Source organism: Petromyzon marinus, chromosome 5 (assembly GCF_048934315.1).
Source record: "Petromyzon marinus isolate PM22_M1 ecotype Great Lakes invasive population chromosome 5, UKy_Petmar_22M1.pri1.0, whole genome shotgun sequence".
Taxonomy (NCBI): domain Eukaryota; kingdom Metazoa; phylum Chordata; class Hyperoartia; order Petromyzontiformes; family Petromyzontidae; genus Petromyzon; species Petromyzon marinus.
This window is the reverse complement of record NC_133671.1, coordinates 13,785,472-13,809,666: the sequence shown is the minus strand read 5'-3', so window position 1 is coordinate 13,809,666 and position 24,195 is coordinate 13,785,472. Positions and strand designations below refer to the sequence as shown.

The following is a 24,195-nucleotide window of genomic DNA, read 5'->3' as shown; positions in this document are numbered from 1 at the left end:
TTTGAGGATTGCATCGATTTCTGATCTTGCTACGTCTGCAGGAATGTGTCCCAAACCCTTAAGGGCTACGTCGACCTGGGCAATGATATCATCAACAGGGATGTGTTTAGGGGTGACTGCGAAATTCAACGCTTTAGCTAGAACCGATTTTAGGCTATCGGAAATTGGACTGTTACTCTAATTGATAATAATCTTGTCACCGTCTAACTTTTTAACGTGTGGATCTGGCTTCCTCTTGGAAAGGAGGTTGAACTTGGAAATCAGGTTATCTTTGCATTTAGCTGACATTGAGGCAGCTAAAGAGGCTGTCATGTTGTCGACATGTTCTCAATCAGATAAAGACATTTTCTCTGTCAATGTTAAGTGTGATTTCAAGAGAGTCTTGTCTAAATTGTCTAGTTCAAATCGGAGCAATCTTATTCTCTCTGAGATCAGGGCTAGGCCGGCCCTAAACAAGAACCGTTTAGCATTAGGAGAAGTGACAGCAGCAGATATCAGTGTAAAGGCGATCGGTATTCCCTTAGTGTCGTGGCATCTCTTCAGAAAAGTGAGCGACTCGATCAAATGAGCCTTCTTATCTTGAAGTTTGTTAAAAGATCTAAGAGTTGTGTGGAAACCTTCCCGTAGAGGCGGTTAAATCTTTACTTAAAGCCTTCGTGACTGCAGGAATGCATATTTTTTGGGTCTTGTACATCATGGCATGCATATTATGCATGCACATTATGTATGTCCACTATCTATGAACACCCCAACCAATAATAGATAGCCATTATAATTTACATGAATACAGAATATTTTATTCTAGAATCGAAGCTTTCGTGACTGCAAGGATTCATACTCTTTGTTTTTTTTCTTTCGGTAAAGTCACGTAGGTAAAAAATAAAAAATGAACACCTGACGAAGGAAGCTTGTGTTGCCTCCGAAACGTCGTGATTTAATTTAGTTTTTTCATCTATTTTATTTATTTTATTTTTTTACCTACGTGACTTTACCGAAAAAACACACAAAGAGTACACAATATTTACTTATAACTGGAGGAATCCGATGAGCTATAAAGCTCATTATCACAGACGTGGTGCGGCCCCACCGCGCGTGGGTTTTATTTTTGTTGTGGCCATAGCCAACGTGTTAAACAGACAAACATCATCATTATCATCATAATTATCATCATCATTATCATCATCCTCGTCGTCGTCGTGATCCCATCGAACACCGTTGGCGCCTCTTCTCACCACGTGCGCCGCCATCGGGCCCAGCAGCACGACACCGGCGACCCCTCGTGGCCCGGGCCCGGCACTGCCACGGACGCGGCCGCCGTCGCTGAGCCCGCGAAAAGTCGAGAGAGGCAAAGCAGCGAGCGGCAGACGACGACAACAGCAGCAGCAAGCAAGCAGCAAGCAAGCAGCAGCAGCAACGAAGGACCACAACAACAACAACCACCACCACCATCCCCCTCCTCCTCAGCAGCGATGGCTTTCGGCCCACAGGCTCCCGCTTACTACACGAGTCTGCTGGTGGGTGGACGGCGTCGCCTCGCCTCGCACCCCGGGGCGTCTCGCGATCCCCGTTCGCGCTCTCTCTCTCTCGCTCTATAACCTGCCGGGTTTCGAACGTTTCACGGTCATCTACGTGCGGCTGCTGCTGCTGCTGCGGCGGCTGTGTTGGTTGATGTTCGCCCGGGGGAGTCGCCGCTGATTGTGGCCCAGCTCAGCGACACCGCTTGGGGGTCCGTTGCGGCCTGTAGGCCTCGACTAGTCGCTCTTGTTGTATCGGTAGCGATGATGTTATTATTGTTGTTGTTATTGTTGTTCAATCCCTTGTCAGTCCGCTGCTGGATGAGGGGGGCGCCTGCCTCTTATCTCCCCCCCCCAGCCATCCTCACGTGGGTTGTTTGACCATACTTCACCATACTTCACACCACCACACTTCACCATACTTCACCACACTTCATACTTCACCACACTTCACCATACTCCACCACACTTCACCATACTTCACCACACTTCACACTTCACCACACTTCACCATACTTCACCACACTTCACCATACTTCACCACACTTCACACTTCACCACACTTCACCATACTTCACCACACGTCACCACACGTCACCACACTTCACCACACTCCACCATACTTCACCACACATCACCACACTTCACCATACTTCACCACACTTCACCACACATCACCACACTTCACCACACTTCACCACACATCACCACACTTCACCATACTTCACCACACTTCACCACACTTGGGCCCTGGATTCCAACTCGGGTGGGTGGGTGGGTAGGGGTCGCCCAGTTCGTCGTGCTTTATACGTATTGATCGTGTGGCGATAACGTTGTTGTTAATCGTCACAGTGATAACGTGTGGTGGTGGTGATGATAGTTGAGGGATATGGGACTCGTGAAACTGGAGTTCTATCCGAGGCCGCGTGTGTATGGGGGGGAGGGGGGCCAAAGGGCATTGCAGTTGGCTCTGTAATAATTTATAGTCTGCAGAATATTTATAACAATATCACTTACAACGATTAATAGTGGCGCTGCTCCTGAGTGTAATTTATTATTATTATTGAACCATCATACTCTTTGGACAGCCCGTAGGGGTTCAACCGGTGTGTGTGTTTGTGTTGGTCGTGTATTCACAACAACCACATATTTGGCTGATATTTGAACCGGTCACGAACCATCCCCTAGGTCGGCTCGGCCTTAAACGAGTATCTGGATGCGGTGTGTAAATATCAGCACTGGGGAGATACAAAGGCGACCGGGCGTGGTGTTGGACACCCACCCCCGAGTGTGCCACACCGGGTCGCACGCAATATGCCCCAAAAGTCCCGTCAATGGTTTAGACGGTGGACCTTTGTCGTGACAACGTTAGGGGCTGGGTGTCCTCAACCAGCAGTGGATTGATCAGAGACCCGTAACACGTGCACGTGCATTTCCTTGACCACGGAGCACGCGTGGTTGTTGGCACGTGGTAACATTGCAGTGTCGGGGTCCTGCGTTGTGATTTTTGACACGTGATGTTGGAGCTACTGTTTTACGTCGAGTCTTGTGGCTGTTAACTTGGTATGTGTTCATTTAATTTACCGTGCACAGTCTGGCCCCTGTGAGCTTGGGTAAGCTACACCTGAAGGGTAATAACGATTGAATGAGAGTCACGTGGTGACGAATGCTGTATTGTGGTGTGTACACCATTGCATTGGCATTGTGTAAATGTGGTGCACTGGCCATTGTTTATGCAGCACAACGGTTGTGTTTACCGTTCTTGCTGTAAAATGCCCATAGGCATATACATCATGGGACCTCCTTTGCCAGTACCAAAATATGAGAATAGGTTTCCCCATTTTTTCTTGCAACAAAACAGGTGTTAAGTTGTTAAAACACCAAACTGAAACCATTTACAAGGAATCGTGTTTGCATTAACCACAATACTTGTGGTCAGAATGCATACAAAAACATACTCTGAAAATAAATGCATTGTCTTAGAAACTGATTGGTCCACACCGGAGACAGCTTTCTTTTGAGCCAATAAAGTGTATGTAGTACACTGGTATGTGCAGGCTTGGCATGGAGTACTTGATGAAAGTTGGGCATTTTTGACAATATTGGACTAGATGTCAAGACAATTGAATAAAAGATGTGGATAATTATCGGTACAGTTATTAAGTGGCTTTTGAGAATAGTTACGTTAACACATTTGAATGGTAATTCGGATATAAATAGTTTGTCCAACTCTCTTTATAAACGAGAAATGTGCATAAAATACCATGTACTTATTGACTCACGGATGATCATGCTGCATTCAATTCTAGATTTAAGCGCTGTCCTCCAGACAGTCTCATCCCTTCACCTGATGAAGGCCGCTTGTGTTGTGGCCAAAACGTCGTGATTTTTGTTATTTTATTTTTTTACCTACGTGACTTTACCCAATAGAACCAAAGAGTGCTGCATTCAGTTTCGTATGTATGCAATAACTGTAACATTCCATAAATGAATTTTGATTTAAAGCTTTCGTGACTGCAGGGATTCATATTCTTGGTTCTTTTGGTAAAGTCACGTAGAAGGGAAACAATAAAATAATAAAAATATATAAAACAATACAATTCTCACGATGTTTCGACTGAAACACAAGCAATCATCATCAGGTGTGAAAACCACAACAAGAACATTTTAAAAAGTAGCGTTTTATTAACTTTGAAAAGAAACCGCCACAACAAGAAAATTTGAAAAAAGTGGCGGTTTTTTTTAACGTTAATAAAAAAACGCCACTTTTTTCAAATTTTCTTGTTGTGGTTTTCACACCTGATGATGATTGCTTGTGTTGCAGTCGAAACGTCGTGAGAATTTTATTGTTTTATATATTTATTTTATTTTATTGTTTCCCTTCTACGTGACTTTACCGAAAGAACCAAGAATATGTATTCCATAAATAAGGCATATTAAAAAAAAAACTTTAGATAATTACTTTTTAAAACTCATGATTATGGAGAATTCAACCAAAAAAAACGGCTCTTTGGAGGTAAACACCTTTGTTAAGTGTGCCAGGCTCTCTGACTCGTTTGAAGCTTCGTTAATGAGAGAAAAAAACATAGAGTTTGATTCACAAAGCCCCTCGTCGTGTGTGTTCATGCAGGCTCAACTGAAGGCAGAACAGGTCAACAAGCCCCTTCTTTACCGCTGTGCAGACCTCACCAGGACCATTGACGATTACACCAGCAAGGTTTGCAATCCGCCACACCAACAATAGCACTGTATTATCCCTGCATGTGTAATTTGATCTGATTAGCTGGAGAATCGGTAGGCCCTGCTTGGAATTTTTATCTGGCTCTCCCCTGACTCAACACAACACGTCCACCATGAAGACGGTGCATTGAAATGATTTGTTGCATCGCGAGGCCGTGAACGATGGCAACGGCTTTCAGAAGTCATTCATCCAGCAGTGGGTAGTGAAGATATTCACACGGCACTGCTTTTAGCCATAACTGGGAATCAAACTCAGGTTGACGGGTTAATAATGGCAGTTTTCTCTTTATTGCCTGGAGGTTCAGTGAAAGTAACCGAGTTTGTACTCATCAGAGAGTCGTGTGAATGTTGTTGTGTGGTGAATATTTTAGATATGACCTATGATTGTTCTGTGGCTGCCTAAACACCAACTGGGCATGTCTGTTTGCAGGATCTTCAAGGAATATTCGAGTGGCTGGTGGCCTCCATTTTTGGAGCTGATGGCGAGCCAGGATGGAACCTCCTCTACATACAAAATAAAAAGAGTCCTACAGATTATGCAGCTGTCCATGACTTCCTTTCCCCCTGGTACTGTATCCATACAACAAAAGCAACAATAACGAAAAACACATCTTACACAGCACACAAGTTCATCAGCAGATGCTCACACAACGCAGAAAAATTACAACGTTCCACGTTACCACTCCGTGCAATTGAAAAGATGCATAGTAGTCTGACATTTTGGGCCTTCTTCAGTGTATAATGCTGGCAGATGTAGCCCAACATACACAATTTCAGGTGTGATATTTCCAGTAAGAGTGCATATGTGTCCCTGGTCAAATGTAGCAGAAAAGTCTTCCTTTTTTCACACAAGTCTTGTTGGCTATCGCGCTGACTAGATACCCGTGAATAAATAATTATTATCATTATGCAAATACCATTAAGCATATCTATGGGACCTTTTTGGCAGTATCCAAAATGATGAAAAACAAGATTAGGTTTTACCCTTTCCATAGATATAACTGCTCGACCCGAGCTATAAGTGTTCTAATACTTCCATTGTTTTTGTACTGTTCTAATACTGGTGAGACAAGGCCATTAAGAAGGCTGTCTCTAGTGTAGGCCAGTTTCAAAGACAATGCATATATTATTAGAGCACGTTTGTTTGCATATTTTGCCACAAATGTGTGTGGTTAATGTAGACTTGATGCCTTGAAAAAGGTATTTACTAGGTGTTTTAACACCATTAAGCAGGCACGTATTAATTGAGTCAATGTGGTATTTTTGCATTACTCTGTACAGTGGTGCCATGATGAGGCTCGTGTACAAACTGCAGGTGGATGATGCCAAGTTTTCCTACCAAGTATCCAAGCTGCCGGTAAGTGATCTTCCTTTTGGAAAATGAATTTAATCCACCAACAAAAGCAGAGAAGAACATATACGTGTGCAACTAATGCAGATTTGAACAACATAAGCCCAGCAATGTGTTCCCATTTTCATCCTGAGTTTTTACTTTGTTACCATGAAATGTAGAAACGAAGGGATATAGGGAGGGGGAGGAGGCCTGGAGTGTTTAGAATTTTTTTTATTCTTGAGGCAAGTTGAAACATAAATCCAAATAAAGGAAATGGAATTTAAACGTAGAGGGGATATTACACATCGCTCAGGAACCTTGAGGTTATGCGTGAGGTAATAGGTGAATGGTAAGGTGTAATTATTGGGGACCAGGTCTCCTGACAGGTAGATGAGTCGTACCACATTACTTAGCTTAGATGTTGCATGAGTGATGTTAAGATACAGTGAGGGAAAAAAGTATTTGATCCCCTGCTGATTTTATACGTTTGCCCACTGACAAAGAAATGATCAGTCTATAATGTTGATGGTAGGTTTATTTGAACAGTGAGAGACAGAATAACAACAACAAAATCCAGAAAAACGCATGTCAAAAATATTATAAATTGATTTGCATTTTAATGAGGGAAATAAGTATTTGACCCCTCTGCAAAACATGACTTAGTACTTGGTGGCAAAACCCTTGTTGGCAATTACAGAGGTCAGACGTTTCTTGTAGTTGGCCACCAGGTTTGCACACATCTCAGGAGGGATTTTGTCCCACTCCTCTTTGCAGATCTTCTCCAAGTCATTAAGGTTTCGAGGCTGACGTTTAGCAACTCGAACCTTCAGCTCCCTCCACAGATTTTCTATGGGATTAAGGTCTGGAGACTGGCTAGGCCACTCCAGGACCTTAATGTGCTTCTTCTTGAGCCACTCCTTTGTTGCCTTGGCCATGTGTTTTGGGGCATTGTCATGCTGGAATACCCATCCACGACCCATTTTCAATGCCCTGGCTGAGGGAAAGAGGTTCTCACCCAAGATTTGACGGTACATGGCCCCGTCCATCGTCCCTTTGATGCGGTGAAGTTGCCCTGTCCACTTATCAGAAAAACACCCCCAAAGCATAATGTTTCCACCTCCATGTTTGACTGTGGGGATGGTGTTCTTGGGGTCATAAGCAGCATTCCTCTTCCTCCAAACACGGCGAGTTGAGTTGATGCCAAAGATCTCCATTTTGGTCTCATCTGACCACAACACTTTCACCCAGTTGTCCTCTGAATCATTCAGATGTTCATTGGCAAACTTCAGACGGGCATGTATATATGCTTTCTTGAGCAGGGGGACCTTGCGGGCGCTGCAGGATTTCAGTCCTTCACGGCGTAGTGTGTTACCAATTGTTTTCTTGGTGACTATGGTCCCAGCTGCCTTGAGATCATTGACAAGATCCTCCCGTGTAGTTCTGGGCTGATTCCTCACCGTTCTCATGATCATTGCAACTCCACGAGGTGATATCTTGCATGGAGCCCCAGGCCGAGGGAGATTGACAGTTCTTTTGTGTTTCTTCCATTTGCGAATAATCACACCAACTGTTGTCACCTTCTCACCAAGCTGCTTGGCAATGGTCTTGTAGCCCATTCCAGCCTTGTGTAGGTCTACAATCTTGTCCCTGGCATCCTTGGAGAGCTCTTTGGTCTTGGCCATGGTGGAGAGTTTGGAATCTGATTGATTGATTGCTTCTGTGCACAGGTGTCTTTTATACAGGTAACAAGCTAAGATTAGGAACACTCTCTTTAAGAGTGTGCTCCTAATCTCAGCTCGTTACCTGTATAAAAGACACCTGGGAGCCAGAAATCTTTCTGATTGAGAGGGGGTCAAATACTTATTTCCCTCATTTAAATGCAAATCAATTTATAACATTTTTGACATGCGTTTTTCTGGATTTTGTTGTTATTCTATCTCTCACTGTTCAAATAAACCTACCATTAAAATTATAGACTGATCATTTCTTTGTCAGTGGGCAAACGTACAAAATCAGCAGGGGATCAAATACTTTTTTCCCTCACTGTATACGTGTGTGACCTAAGATTGCTTGCGTTTTGTCTGCACTGCAGGCTCCAGCGCGAGGGGCCCTTCAGGAGGGCCTCCTTCCCACAGAGTCACCCCTCTATGTCAACAAACTAGTGGGCGGTGGGCTCGTGCTGTCTCTCTCCCTGAGTATCCTTTCGCAGAGAAGGACAGTGCCGATATGCACAAACACTGCATTACTTAATCGAGGTTTTTTTTTTGTTAGATCGTGTAAATATAAATATAAATGTGTCTAGGGCATTTAACAAATTGATCAACAGTAATTGGAAAAGCACACTTCTAAGTGTCATAAATTATGTTTGCATCTAGAATGTGGAAGAGGTTAAGGTTAAGAGGTCATCATGACAATTTTGTTGATGTCACCCCACCTCACTAAAGATTATTTTGGCTCGATCGTGCAGCTGTTGCAAGGTCAACAACCCGGCCTCCTGACCCACTGTTTCAGCATCCCAACCATCTGGGTGTCACTCTAATGCCCGGCTCATTAACATGCCCTCTTCTGCTCTGGAAAGATGCCTTACCCATGACAACATCCTCTTCCTGATTGTGTTTACAATGTGGGAGGTGGTATAAGAGTCACGTTTTACTTAACCAGTGTGACACTAGTTGCAATTTATTTGCCACTGATTAAATGTTTTCTTCAGATTAATCGTTGCAAATGTAATTCAAGGTGTGTCCACCTGACTGTAATAAAGGGATCGTAGTCTTCTCACTGTCACGCAAGGTCTAAATACGAGATACCATTCAGCAAGGTGGGAGATATTACTTGAAGGGAAAGGCATCTAAACAACCCATCTTACATTCCAGCAGCAGTGTTTTATAAATGACAATGATCAAGCCAATTGTCATGAATGTTCATATTTCTAGCCCGCTCACTTGTGTTGGTAAGCTTCCACCTTAATTGCTGCTACCTTCAGATGCCTTTGAGTATTATTTATTCAGCTTCGCCAACTACCTCGTTCTACCAAAGGTGAGACTAGCAGGGTCCTTGGTACATCGATTATTTTTCACAAATTCAAGTTAACATCACTTATTACAGAATCCTGGATCTGGTACCTTGCGCCACATTTATGGGATCTAACCCAAAACACCTTTATTATTGATAATATTGGTCGTGAAAGCCTACGTGTTACGCTTGATTTATAAATGTATGCATTAGCAGCATTGTACACTAGTACCAGCCTCGTTATTAGGCAGTTACTGTTGTATGAAGAGTGCCTGTCTAATTATTACTATGTTTAGATTAATATAAGTTCAACCAGATAATTCTCTACCACTATGTGTTGAGTTAGGGGTGTGGTGCCTTTGTAACCCCCAAGTGAGAAGGTTTAAGTCATAACAAGTGCATATTAGTGGAACGTTGGATTTCTGGATCATTCCTTAAACATAGATTGTTAATGCATTATAGTTTACAGACATTTGTAAATCCACGATTAGATAAAGGCTCCTGCAGCAGTTTGCCCCACCCCGATGATTTTATGAAACGTCACAATTCAGGCTTGTGATTTAATTTCAAGAATATATATTTTCTTACATTGTGATGAATGTAACACGTGGTAGCCGGCCGGTGATGTAAATCACATGCAAATTCTTATTCTTACACAATTTTATCAATGTATCGTGAGAGTAAGACTATATTTCGGTCACTGAATCATTACATGCCTTATTAGCCACGGGTGCCTCGATACCCTGCTTACCGCACCCATAAGGGAGGACCCTCCCGTGACCTGCTAGCAGCCATTGCGATGGGTGGTGTCGGCCAACCACAACTGATGCCACCGCTTGCCCTGGCTCGCAGGCTGTAAGCTTTCCTCCTGTAATTCACAGACGTCCCTGAGCCCCCAGTACGCGGCCGGTCCCAACAACCTGTACACGGCCTTGGTGGAAGACTACCTGAAGTACTTCCTGCCGACTATGGGAAACGCACCTGCGTCTCCAACACACGCTCTAACCAAGGCCCCCTCCCCGCCTAACCACAGGTGACTTGTTTTGAGAGCTTTGCAGTTTGTTTTAAATGGTAATGTCCCTTTGCGGTAGCGACAATAACTGGCGTATGGGCAGGTCTGTCATTCTGGACGTGCGTTTCAAATACTCTAAAGATACGGGTAATCATTAGTTTAATGATGAAGTCACTTTTTTACTTGGGCATAGTATGTTACCCAATTAGCGCTATAATTTGGATAAAAATAAATAATTTGTCCACCATTCTTAAAAAGGGAGAAATGCTCAATAGTACGGTGACAGACGTAATCAAATCGAATTTTTATTCCATGCCAGTATACTCGTGATGCATTCAGTGTTGTGTATTTCACACCATTGGATTGATCTATAAATAATCCCAACTTTACAAAACTCCAGAATAGTCAACTTAAACATGACACCCTCTGTGTTTTGTATTGTGTGTTGTAACATTATGGCCTGACCCTACGTGAAGCAATCGGATAAATAAATATTCTGATGCTGACTATTATAATGATTTTGCAATGTTGACTGTTGACGTCAAATTTGTGCAACTGCCCCCATGAGAGATGGCTAGGTGGCTTTCATGGGGCTAATATCAGATCAGAGCACTGAGCGAGCATCGCTGAGATTTTGTGTTTTCGTCCGACTTTCAGCTGCCTGTGGTTAAACCAGATTGTCAAGTGCAGCGAGTTGATAGTCTCAGCCCGATCACCAATGACTCCACAATAAAATCTAAAATGTAAAATTTGCTTTTTCACATCATTTGCGACCCGATTCCTTGCACTCGTGTCACTGTAGTCTTGTGAACAATTGTTTAACGTGCTCATTTCCCCATAAGTATCTCTGAAATTCGCTCCTCTCCCAAAGCGCTTGGCTGGATATCAAAACTTAACAAAAACATGTTGCTACGTCACCCTATATGACATAATCAATACAGTGATTATGGTATTTTTCTTCAGGCCAGTGAGCTGCCTGCAGTCTCCATACTCCAGCCCTCTGTCCGCCCTCCTGAAGAGACCCATCCAGCACCAGTCCCCTGTGACACCAGACCCGGCCGCACACCAGATCTGGCACTCTGAGACGCTCTTGCAGGTAAACCAATTCAAACACTCTCAATGAGGCTGAAAACAATAGTAGTTTGACACTCAAGAATATGATTAATGAAAAGCAAACTGCACGATTTTGACCATTGGATGGGATCCTCCAATCATGCCTTCCATGTAACGTGGCATCCCCCTGTGATTACTTACTCATGCCACTGCTGGTGGAATGGCCTTCAACTATAGGGAGTGGTCAAGAGAGTCCCTCCAGATGGTACCTCTTCTTAAAAGCTGTCCAGACGTCTTGAAAGAGGTGGGAGTACCCATAATTTACCCCACACGTGCGATCTGTCGATCAACTGGCTGTGGTGTACCTATTTGTACTGCTGCGCGGACAGAGACGGGAACATTTCACAAACTCGCCAATTGTTTAATCTGCCGGAAACGGTAGATCGAATCGAACTGGCGACCTCTGAATTGCAATGTAATTGTGCTACCCGTTACTCCATGGCAGCATCCCCCGACTTACTGCGTGTATAATGTGCAGAGTCGTGTTGTAGACAACCAACCCAAAAAGCTCAAATCGCTGTTCACGGGAAACGAGCTGTTGTATGCATGCATGCATGTATGTTGAACATCTTTCGCACCGTATGTAGCCAACCATACTAATCAGTTGCAGCGGAAGGACAACAAACTGAACACAAAAAGTAGTTCTAAAGAAATGAGTTTTCAATCTAGATTTAAAAGTGCATCGCTCGAGTGGCTTCCTAATATTGGAAGGAAGAGCGTTCCAGACGGCCGCAGAAGCGCACCTGAACGTGCGCGATGCAGTGACCGTCTTTGTTCAATGGCTAGACAAAATGTTGTTGACTTGTTCATTATGATTCCGCTGAAACCGCTGTTGTTTTTCCTCCACAGGTGTTTGTGGAGCTTTGGTTGCACCATTACTCCCCAGAGGTATTCCAGAAAATGCAGTCCCCACAGGCTCGGGTAAATGTTTTGCCCGTCGACATGCCATTCCGCTCGGCGCGCACAGCAGATTGCATCCTCGTCGCATTCCCACACGGGCCACAATGACGTGAATTGTACGTTCAAAATGAGGTGTGGGGGGGAAAGGGGCAGTGGGGGAGGCGAAGGAATTTAAGGGGATGGTGATAATAGAATAAGGTTGGTCCACGGGGTCAAGGATGCAGCAAAGCGTGCATCATGGCTTCACTAAATTACTTTGGTGGCCTACTTTCTTCCTCCCCCTCTTCCCATGCACACGGGGACTTGAATACGTCGTCGCAGTGTGGTGAAGCCACACGTTTACGTGAAGCAATTATGAATCGGATGCCCAACGCTCATTTGGCTTAATTGCTCTCTTCCAGTATAGGGGCAACATTTTGCATGTCTTCACTACGAAGTTCGCAGACTGATGCAAATTTAAATTCTCCAGTGATTTAAGTGGAGTTTCACTGATTCAGCTGCCTGCTCTGGTTGTGTATGACAACTTAAATTGGCCCATGGTATCCATGGAAATCAAAGCAATTATATGTCGGAAAACAACCATGACCACTTGGCCACAAAGCATTTAATTTTTGTCTCGGTGGTTTTATTTCGGACCAGTGTATCATGAAATGTATGACGTCTAGCAGCCATGTGACTGGAATTAAAATTTGCCTATTTTTGTATTTTTTTTAATATTCATACAATTTGAATATAATGAAATTTCCTCACCTCGTTTTCTTCGAAAAGGAGTTATGTGGACAGGTGTCCATGAAGATTAATTTCAAGCGAGAAATAATAGGCAAATGCCTGCTCGCTAAAACAATGATAATTAAAATTATATGAAACAAAATGTTTAGTTGAGTGACCGTTTGGACTATTACGTAACGTGCAGTTAGCAAACAGAATTTTTCATAATGACAATGCATTTGGCCCCAATATGACTGCGATTGACAACAATTCCACACCCGAACAATCCTGCTTCATACATCCCAAAGCTGCTGCTAACTGCCTCTGCATGTAACTTATTTCCCTGCTACTGCCGCTTGCGCACTTGATGTGGTGTCCTAATGATTTCTGCTTGCAATGCACCGCTGCAACGCCACCGCTGCCTGGCTAATGAGACGCGAGGCACAAGGCGATTCGTGAGAATGTCAGTTCTCTCTATCCGATCGGCCAAACCCCGACCCATCCCGAGACAGCTGGTGTTTTTTCCAGAATGCCTTGTTAGTTTGTGACCGTTGGTGTCATGGATGGTGTCATCGACAAAGTATTAAATGGGAGATAATTAGAGTTGTAGCGATTACTTTTTTCATTGCTTAATATCGATGCTTAAGCGCGTGACATGTGCATCAAATATTGTGTGCAATATCCACGGTTTTTTTTTTCGATTTGTGAAGGTTCTGAATTGGCTCATGTGACCCCTGCGTCTACATTAACCAAAATATTATAATAAGAAAGAAATATATTATTCGATATAATCACGACTCTGAATCGTGATATTTTTTTCTCCAATTCATCTAATCCCGACAGGTCATCAAATGGGGGTGGGTGGGATGGTGAATCACCTCCAGGGATAATGAAGGCAGAGTTTTCAAGTCCAAAGCCACAGTCATAACTTTGATGGTAGAGGTCTTTTCCAATGTTTGAGTGAAGCATCTAATTGCATAACCCCTTTTGAAGCTTGCCCATTCACGCGGTCCACCAGCCACGCCTAACAGCACATTGTGAACTCCGAGCGGGATATCTGACTGACTGAAATAGAGTTGTGGTTAATGCCTTTGCTGCATGGCAGTAAAGCCACTCTCCCTTCTGTAACCATGTCATCACATTGTATGAATGCACATATTAGTAGAGACCTCATCTACTTACATTTAAGTCTTGTGCACAAAAAACATAACTAATACCCCATCTGCCTTCCATTGGCGCATGCCAAAAAATCATACACCTGCATGTTTTACAGACAGTAATTGTTGTATGTCTTTTTTTCCATTGCTTTAACATGACACGGTTATTGTTTGTTGCGTTTTTGGACGAAATCTCAGTATATGCAAACCATTTTGTGGTCGGAAAGTGTATTTGATATTTAACTACAGGGGAAAACATAGCACTTACCATTTTTCTGTGAGCCTACATGGATCATACTATTATGAACAGAAATCTAACACACAATGCCAGTATTTTAACAAACCAAGTAATACTAAGAGTAACAGAACTTAAACGACTTAGAACTACATTCAATCAATCGTTGATTTCACCATGAACCAAAAACTATTTTCGTCTGAAAACAATTACCGGAGTAAACTGAGGTCGCATCGCAGGGTGGCACACTTTTTGTTGCACCATGCGGAAAATAAAAACTTTATCTTCAGCCCTCAAAATACATGCATTACATGTGGTGAAGCATGCCAGCTCTTGTCGGCTCGCAAAAATGAACGACCGTGTGATCTCAAACTTTTTGCTGTCGAATGGAAGTGGCGTGCACGTGTCCATGCAGTGGTTTCAGTGTGCCACCTGTTGCTTTTGTCCTGTGTCAATTTGGTGTTGTTTGTGTAGTTGCAGTCGAGTGCTGATTTCAGGCAATCATCCATTGGAGATATTACTTAAATAATGATCAAAGAGAGATTGCTTAAAGCAGTTAAATAGTATGAAATTGGGGCTGTGGGGAAGTGTGGAAAGTAGATGATGGATCATACAATTTCATCGTCCAATGGAGAAGCATGAATAGTCTTGTAAAGAAGGGTGCATGACATCCACGTACTGTATACAATGTTGACGTATAAACTCGCCTCAGTGGCAGCCGCGACACGCAAGTATAGCTTTTTCGTGATCGCTTCACATGGTGCAAAGAGCTCGATAGCACGTGACAAAAAGCATAACCCGGGCCCAGGTTTGACATCCGCCACTGTCGCTCTCTTGAGAAGCGCCCGAGCCGTGCGTTAAATCCGCCCTCGACTGCGCTCACTGTTTCTCCCTCTCCCCGCATCCCCCCCCCCCACCGCCGCCTGTTTCCTTCTTGTGATCGCCTGCCACGTGCGCTGTGCCTGTGTCAGATGGAGGTGATGCAGTGGCGCCTGTGTGCCCAGGGCGTGCCGCTCGGTAGCACTCTCCCGCCCGCCTACTGCGGCCTACTCCTGCAGGAAGTACATGATTGAGAGCAGAGAGGGGCTAGGCCGCAGGACCTTGCGGGCCAGACACGGCGCGCTTCGACTTATCGTGCCAGGCCAATTTTTCTTGTTTTTTCTCTCGTCAATCGGCACGTGACGATTCGCCTGTTAAAATGTAATCTTGACGCCCGCATATTACGTGCATCGAAGGGGCGAGTAAGACAACGTGACCTGTACCGAACAGGACGGATAATGAAAATGAGACATGCACGAGACGAATCTATATTTTTCATAAAAATAATAACAGTTCGTGAAATTATGGGGAGTAAATGTTACGTTTGTCGTGTAACGTCGATTCACAGGCGCCGTGCACCGGTTGATTTGGTTGTAGTGGGAAACGTGGACCGTGTGTGGCCCGCCAGGACCCGTGGTGGCTCGTTACCTCCTTAGAAAGCATGCACCTTGAAGTGGCACGCACGCAGCAAAGGCATCTTGGCAGGAGTGCTTGTTTGCAGGGGTGGAGGTTAAGTGTCTGGCTAAATTTAATTTGGCTGGGTATGCGGTATTGCATCCCCGTTGCATGCCATACCGCAGAAACAATTATATATTTCCGAGTCATTTACATTTACCATAATTGGCACAAAAGTGACCGTTTTTTTATAATTATGCAGAGTCTGTCCGATCTTCTGCATGCCTGTTCTTTGTTGGCTGCAGAAACCCTATTTCACATTTCAGTCCAAATTGTCCTCTGTTTTTAGGTGAAGCCTTTGTTGTAGGCATTGGCACACAGTGGCTCGATCTTATAGAGAGTATGTCCAGCTTTCTTTAATGACTTTAATGACACACTTGGTTTCAAGCCATTCCCTTTTGAGAAAATATCAACGAGCCACCCAAATATCAATAACTAATGATATGGCACTTACTTTGGTGTAATCCATTTTGCTCTTGAAGCTGTCATTAATTCCCACAGCCAATGCAAGACAGAGTTGATATAATTTGAACATTTCCAGATGTAAGTGCTTACCCCGAGCTCTCAATACTCTGATGGTGCGCTGTTTTTGAGTTGTACGCCTTTTGGCGTCTTCTGGTCCAACACCAGTGGAGACTGGACTCTTAGACAAGCCGTCTCGGGTGTGGACCAATCAAATTCAAGGACAGTGCATATTATCAGAGTTGTCTTTTTTGTTTGCATTTTGACTAATTGTGTTGTGGTTATTGCAAACATGATCCCTTGTATAAAGGTGTCAGTTTTGTGCCAGATAAAAGGGTAAAAACCTATTACTATTTCCAGATGTTTTTTTCTTTTTAGCAATCATCTCAGCTCTTACCTCCCTTGCCCCCTTTCAAAAAGTCTTGGAATCCTTTCACCTGCTTTCAGTCTGTCTTGGATTTCTATCCTCTTTGATGGCCATGGAATCATCAACCCCTTTCCACATCTACATGGGGGCACGGCCTGTATTCAGCATCCATTTTTTGCGTGTGAGATTTCCACCAATTAAACGTCATGCTCTCATTAACCACATGCCGCTGCCATCCATCACTTAACAAGCATGTGCACACACGCACTTGTACAGCCGCTGCTGGATGAGGGCCTCCCCACGCTTGGGTTTTCGGGGTTATTTGACCATTCACGCCGAAGGTGGGGAGCATACTCTAGGGAGTATTGTACAGCTATATAGTTTTATGCAGTGCGCTCTGCTCTTGACCATGACATCTGTCATGAATGGCAATCGCCCATCCAAACACTATCCAGGCCCAACAATACTTAGCTTCGAAATCTGATCAGATGAGATCGGTCACATTCTGGGTGAATTTGATAATTATGCATGGGATGAGATCGTGAACTGGTTAAAATTAAGGCAACTGTTAATGACACCATAACGTTTGAGCTTTCTGCATTTATATGCATCCTATAAACTCGGCAGCTTGCTATGCAGCCTTAAGCACACAGGGGATAGTGAAGCTTGCCTGCCATCTTTGTTAAGCCTTGGCTTCCTGCTTCGTTCTTTCACGCAACCTGATTTACTTTTTTTTTGGGGGGGGGGGGGCGGTTGGGGGTCGTTTCCTGCGTTTTGGTGGCTGTTGGATGCATTGTGGGCTTGCTTGGCTGCTGCTTGGTGGGTCGTGTGCACAACGCGCGCATGCGTGCGCTCGCGCCCGCGCGTCTTCTCGCAGGAACAGTTCGTGCCGACGGAGGAGCACGTGCGGGTGGTACGCCTGCTCATCAAGCACCTGCATTACTTCAGCAGCAGTGCGCGCGACCCACCGCCCGCCTCCCCTTCGTCCCCATACCACTCGCAACCCACAAGCCCGCTCGACAACTTCAAACGGTGAGCATTGTGAATATGTGCAACCTCGAAAAATGTGATTTCTGAACGGCGAAAGGCATGAATGCGACCATAGGATTCAATCGTGCTTTGCAGGTCACTTGACAGCACTGTACACCCCGTGTATAATGAAGGTTTAAAAAAACGTCGCTCGAAATCAAATCTGAAGCAATTCCGAGATATCTGCTTTTTCGGGTGATTCTTTTACCCGTGGTTGCACTGCTCTATGAAAATTTCCGATGATAATTTCTGAACGGGTTGTTTTTCTCGTGACATAGGATGCGGGATAGCATACGTGAAATATAATTAGTAAAAATCTAATTGAAAGTAAAGCAAGCACATCCACAAATCGGTCCCCCTCAATGCATGGTCAAATATGAGGTCGTTGCCTGTGTCACAATGGGCCAACTAAAATGCTTTCTTGTGTGTGTCCAGGGTGGTGATTCCAAGGTTTGTACAGAAGAAGCTCTACGTGTTCCTGCAGCATTGTTTCAGCCACTGGCCACTCGATTACTCCTTCCGAGTGGTAAGTGTCCATGTTGCAGCAGCCCGTGGATGATTGAGTGCCAGATGCACCCCCCAAGGTGTGCAGCCAGTGCACCCCATGAGTCAGTGTAGGGAGATTTGAACTGGGCCACACAACTCGTAGAAAATGACAATGCCACTTACAGTGGCATAGATGGTGGACCAAGGTCCTAGTGGACTCCAGAGGCAGACATGGCACAATAACTACCTTCTGCTGTCGGGGTTGGACAACCAGGCTTTAAGGACAAGGAAGCCATGAAATACACGCATACCCCGTTTAGCGCGAGGGATGTGTGCCTGGAAACGAGAGTGCTGGGTGAATTAGCGCTATAACGGGGTCATTAAAGCATAGGCCCTATGGAGATCTGTTCCCGACATCATAATTTATCACCTAAGACCAACACATTCGGTGTTCATTGGGTTATTGGAACAATAATAAAGATAAATATGCTTTATAATACAGATAAACATGATCTGTGACTTGACTCTCCCCAGTTTAACACTTAGGCTTTCCTAACCAATATCCGTAATAGAGATTTGTTTGGGTTAGATCACGATCTAACCCAAAAAGACCTCTGTTATTGACTTTCCCCCAGTTTTAGAGGAAAACGCTCATTGGCGGAGAGCTAATGCCGTGCCAACTCGAGTGAGTAATGGTGCTTGTTCCTTCGCGGAGTGTTAAAGGGCCCTAATGTACAGTATTTGGATGAGAATGTACACAGTTAACTCAAGTATGGCTTTTCATCCTTATGTTTATTTATTGTAGGTTACGTATGTACAGTATTACATTTTTTATATATATACTTTGTTTTATTTTAAAAAATTTCCAAGAACAAACCGCGAATAGGCGCTGTACCGCTAAACGGGATCTGCGTGTAATGACTTTTGCCGGCAATAATATGCCAGTAGGGGGCGATGCTGTTACATGTTTTACCCAATTAGATAATTTGTGGGTAATCTTTTTAATACATTTTTGCCAATAACATTACGGGATCGTTAACGTCCACTGTCAAGCAGACGACATCTATTTTGTGCACCGTCCATGCTAAGGCTGCCCTGATTAGCAAAGGGGCAACAATCCGTCGGCCATGAAACCATGCTCAGGGTGGTCTAACCTGCCAGTGGCTTTTCAGCAAGTGAGCAAATGAGTGTGCACCCTTTCATTCAGGTGCTGGAAACGTGGCTGAGCTACATCCAGCCGTGGCGCTACACGGAGTGGCCAAACGGTGGCGGAGAGTCGGACGACCCCACCGTCCCCGACAAGTGGTGAGGCTGCAAGCGTGAGCTGCAATTGCGCATTACCTTGGTCGAGTGTTCCATGGCTTTTGTTTACGGTGCAGGGTCTTCTTCTTTGATCCTCTGCCCAACAGCAGGTCGTTTGCTAAAACGGCGGCTGCCCAATCTTCAGCTGCCTTTGCTTCCCTCAGTGTGCAGGTTGCACAGATCAATCTAAGCTCCAGTCACGTGTGAATACATAAGAACTTGAATGCATGATAGTTAATCTGTATGGATCCCGATGATCTAGGCATGTAATGATGCACACCGCCAACATCTGTGATTTGATGAATTGGCACGACCAACTCTGCTTTCAATCGCCACTGAAGTTAACCATGGCCGGGAATCGAAATTAGGTCACCGAGTTAATAGCGACATTGCGTGAACCACTAAGCCACTGCTCCACCCGACGGATGTTAACCCGGTCTTTTCCGACCTCTGACGTAACACGTCCTGTGCTTGCGTGCTTGTCGTTACGGCAGGGCGGTGTTCGTGCAGGAGAACCTGCTCTTCTACACGCGACTCTTCCAGGTGTTTGTGGGCCGCACCTTGCGCTCCGACCTCAGCTCGGCGCGGCACACACTCATGGCGTACCGGGCCGCCAAGGTATACGCGCAGTGCAACCTGTGCGCGCTCATCATGAAAGGTGCGTCGCACGTCTTACGGGCGCGACAGGGATGCTGGACCTGCTCCGATCTGGACCGTACATTTGTAACAGTCTTGAGGGTTGTCGATTTTGGTTGCTTTGTACGATTTTTTATATGTAAGTGTCCCGTTTGTCAAGTCACTGCTGGGCCACCCAATAGCATAAGAGGGTTGTTTAGCCTTGCTTCACCATGCTCGTTCATGCGCTTTGGTGTGGAGCATGAGCCTATGCTGCCTACAGCATAGTATATTCCTATTACCCACGCGAGCGATCGCCATTCTGATTTCCATCGCCCTGTGCACTCCCTTTAACCAGGCGAGCAGCTGCTGCAAGAGCCTGAGCACATCTCTCCCCAGCGCCAGCAGCAGTCGCCGGCGGTACGGGGCTCTTCCCCGGCCCCAGCACCGCCCTCCTCCCTGCGGTGGGGGGGCGGCGGCGCGCACCCCCCCCGCCAGGCGCTACCCGGGGACGGCGCGGCTCGCGTGCGGTTGCACGTGTGCGCGCTCGAGGGCCAGGAGCGCACCTACACGCCCCTGTTCGGCTCGGAAGGCCGCACCGCCGTCCTGCAGCTGGTGCAGGCACTGCAGCAGGCCCAGAGGCAGGCGGCCGCGGCGATGACGGCACCCAATCGGGCAGGCGAGGCCGTTTCAAGTGGTAGCGGTGGCAGCAACGGTCCGGGCGGCGGGCGCTCTTTCCTCTCCATGCTGGGCCTCACGTGGGACTCGGGGTACGGGTCGGCGAGCGCCAACGGGGACGACTACGAGGCGGTGGACACGCGCAAGCTGGGAGAACACCTGCAGAAGTCCATCGAGTTCTTTTCGCAGACATTCAGGGTGTGGTGTCATTTTTTTTGCACTTTTCGTTGAAAGACAAGGAAATATCTTAAGATCATGTATTATCAAAGTACAAGTACATGTACAGCCGTCTTTTCAGTCCATTGCTGGATGAGGGCACAGCATGGAGTGAAAGCAAGGAGAAAAGTTGTGGTAGCACAGAACCACAGTACAAAATTTAATTCTACTGCACTGCCGTCTTGCTGCCCCACCATGTAATGCGAGCCCGATGAGAGCTTGTTTGCACATCGTTGTCACCCCCAACCAAGCACTATCCAGGCTCAACCCTGATGAATTCACAAGAAATGATGAGATCGAGTGCATTGCGGGCGATTTCGTGTTGCATCGTTCCCACATTGTACAAGGTCTTTTTAGTAAGAGGCTCAAGCACACACGCTTTCTCACTGTCATAAAGTGCGGCCATATCTCAAAACACTTTACAGGAGCAGTCAAAAACGCAATCTTAATTCCAAAAAGGGTCCTTGCGACACCGTTGGAGCCAAGGCAGGTCGTGGGAGAGTTCCCACGCCGCAAATGAGCCGCGTTGTTTTGCTCGTTTCAGATAAACGCGGCGCTTGTGGTTCCTCGACACTCGTGGATGGGCCCTGGTGCACCAGACTTTGGCACCGGCGAGCTTCCAGACTGTGCGCCGGGGAAGGATGGTCAGATGCTCACACCTCTCGGCCGTTACCAGGTACCGCACCCAAGTCACTCGATGTAATAATGGTAGTTGAGAGCTCTCGTTCAGTCCCCCGCTGGATGAAGGCTTCCCCACATGCGGTGTCGGTTGTGGTGGTTCCTTCACCATATTTCACCATATTTCACCGTGTTGTCAGTGTCGGTTAGCCATGGTGGTGAATTAAACTCCGGCTGCTGGGTTCTTCGTGCTCACCACAACACTACCACTCCACCCCACGTGCTCTAACGTTCCATTTTTTGTTTGTAATCGTCAAGAAATTGTTTTAATATTCATCCGTTAAACCATCACAGAATCTCCAACATTGGGATGTTTAGTCAATTACATTCACGAGCGTTTGCGATCTGGGAACTGGAATTCCAGGAGAAAACATCTGCATAACGGAACGGCACTCCAAGGTCCACGCAGATGAGGTCACAACTCACTTGCTGTACGACCATCTCACAGCCCAGCAGATTTGGGAATTTAACAAACATCTATGTGATCCACCGACCTTTACCTCTCTAAGCACTGGCACTGCAGGTGTACATGACCAGGCCCGGCTCACGGTGCCCACATCCAGAACTCCTCTGCAAATACATTCCATCTAATTAGGCTACATGTTAGGTCATGAATATAGATTTTTTTTTTTTAAATAAGACGTGCTTGTTTGTAGTAATGTTTATTCTGTTACTGGTGCATGCAGCTGATGAATGGGCTGCGTCGCTTCAACATCCAATATTCGGGAGACCCCGAACTGCAGCCTATCAGAAGCTACGAAAACCCCACGCTCGTTCGGTTGCTGTATCGTCTGACATCCGCTCTCAACCTCCGGGTAAGCCATAACTCAAAGACTTCCATATGATGCGACTGGTGTTCACATTGGTGGTGCTTGAATTGAGCAATACCGAGCCAGATCCCTTTTCCCACCCTGCCTTGTTGCACCTTCCCCAGTGTTGGCCCCAATTTCTGCAACAACTTACATTCATAACTTGCCTATAATGTCAAAAGCATCTCAAAGCACAAATACAAGAGGGCAACGGGAGGGAATTGAGTATGATATGTTGATCTTGCTTCATCCTCCTCTACTTGGTCTCGGTCCAGGGCCGTACTGCGCTGTTGCTCTCTCCCATGTGTCAATGCTGACACCAACCCCCCACTTTCCATTTCACCTTCCCTAATGTTTTCCCTCACTTGGGACAAACATTGAATCTATGCGGTAGGGTGCGTGGTGAATCCATCATTACGCTCACTGTGTGCGTCTAGATTGTTGTCCTTCCCCTGCACCTCCAATTAGCATGGTTGGCTACGTACGGTGCGAAATAAGTTCATACATACATCGTCATGCATTTCAGAATTGAATTAAGTGCCAATGGTATGATAGTGATTTTACAGCCCTTTGTCAAGTCTACCTAACATATACCCCTGTCCTGCCCCATGATTGTTCCAATGTTCCCTCTGCAGTACAACAGTCAGATGCAGGCGCTGTGCAGGCGGCCGGGCTTCCTGGGCCGCCTCTCGCGATACTACCTCTGTCCGCCCAGGGTCGCGTCCATGCCAAGGTTCCCATCAACAGAGAGCAACTCTTCTTCTTCCTCCTCCTCCTCCTCATTCCGGGAGCCAGTGATAATGGCGGCAGCGGCAGCGCATACACCCCGCCTGAGCTTGCGCTTCCTTGCAAGCTACAGGAACATGCTGGGCCTGCTGCTGTTGTACGCGCTGGCCCGCGTGCTGTCGCTCGACCCCCTGGCGTTCATGCTGCTGCTGCTCTTGGCGGCGTTGGGGTACGGTGTCATCAAGACGCTGCTCAGGGAGCGGTCGCACATTGACTGAGCAACCGACATTACACCTTGCACTGCCGCCCCCCCCCCCCATCCCCTTGTCAGTTCACGGCCGTTGAAATTGGACGAAGTTGTTTAGTAGGGGGCATGTAACGATGCATTGAGTCACGGATTCTTAATTGCGCAATGTTTGCGCTAAAAATTGCAGCTAATGATTACATTTGTGCAGATTATATGCTGGTGTTTATTTACAGCCCTTTGTCAATCCACTGCCAGATGAACGCCTTTCCATGCCGTGTTGGTCATTGGGATTATTTGACTACTTCACCATGCGAGTCTGTATGGATTGTTGGCACAGTGGTCAGCTCTCGGTTTGATTCCTGAACGTGTCTAACGTCATTGGCATATGCTATCTAAATGAGTCATGGCCCCCACTTGACCAATCTACTGATAAGCGTGGCAAAGAGAAGTAAACAATGTCTGAAGTCATGCAGTGAATTGACATGACGAAATTTTTTTTGCAAGTGTTGGACTAATGGAGCAAATAAAACGAAATGGCAAAAAATTGAGAATACCGATGAGGTGGATAAACAGACTTCATTCTTGAATTGTATCATGATTCATGGACTGGTTTGTGGATCATTACATGCCTGCTATTTAGGCTTATGTCCACAAAGAGATGAGGATTTTTTTATTCTTGACAATGCATTATTTTCTTGTCATGAGGTTATAAGCGGAGTTACTTTTTGTTTTGTAATTGAAATGAAACATGGGTCATTCATATCTATTTTAATAAGATGAATATCGATTTGTTAAGTATGTTTTATAAACAGCTTTCTTCATGTGTTTTTAGAATATAAAAATAAAAAAATTCAACCAATGC

At 45.6% G+C, this 24,195-nt stretch overlaps 1 protein-coding gene across 4 annotated transcripts; it reads left to right on the top strand.

Moving 5' to 3' along the window:
• The first annotated feature begins 1,223 nt into the window (after window positions 1-1,223).
• On the top strand, window positions 1,224-24,192 carry SMPD4 (sphingomyelin phosphodiesterase 4). 4 transcript variants are annotated; one of them, XM_076061750.1, is made up of 18 exons: window positions 1,224-1,514; window positions 4,645-4,731; window positions 5,185-5,321; window positions 6,036-6,111; window positions 8,180-8,282; window positions 9,071-9,123; window positions 9,981-10,132; window positions 11,075-11,207; window positions 12,074-12,112; window positions 15,196-15,285; window positions 17,425-17,579; window positions 18,012-18,102; window positions 19,270-19,367; window positions 19,859-20,022; window positions 20,338-20,855; window positions 21,418-21,549; window positions 22,238-22,366; window positions 22,996-24,192. In XM_076061750.1, the coding sequence occupies exons 1-18, from the start codon at window positions 1,470-1,472 to the stop codon at window positions 23,362-23,364; spliced, it is 2,571 nt and encodes an 856-aa protein (XP_075917865.1). In that variant the 5' UTR covers window positions 1,224-1,469; the 3' UTR covers window positions 23,365-24,192. The 4 variants fall into 4 exon arrangements, with proteins under 4 accessions (XP_075917865.1, XP_075917856.1, XP_075917875.1 ...); XM_076061741.1 differs by having other exon boundaries at window positions 1,225-1,514; window positions 12,074-12,145; XM_076061760.1 differs by lacking the exon at window positions 15,196-15,285 and having other exon boundaries at window positions 1,226-1,514.
• The last annotated feature ends 3 nt before the right edge of the window (window positions 24,193-24,195 follow it).

Coding starts and splice junctions, on each gene's coding strand:
- SMPD4 (XM_076061741.1), top strand. CDS start 1,470: ATGGCTTTCGGCCCACAGGCTCCCGCTTACTACACGAGTCTGCTG. Junction 4,732..5,184: donor TTGACGATTACACCAGCAAG/GTTTGCAATCCG, acceptor GTCTGTTTGCAG/GATCTTCAAGGAATATTCGA. Junction 19,368..19,858: donor CCCACCGTCCCCGACAAGTG/GTGAGGCTGCAA, acceptor TCGTTACGGCAG/GGCGGTGTTCGTGCAGGAGA.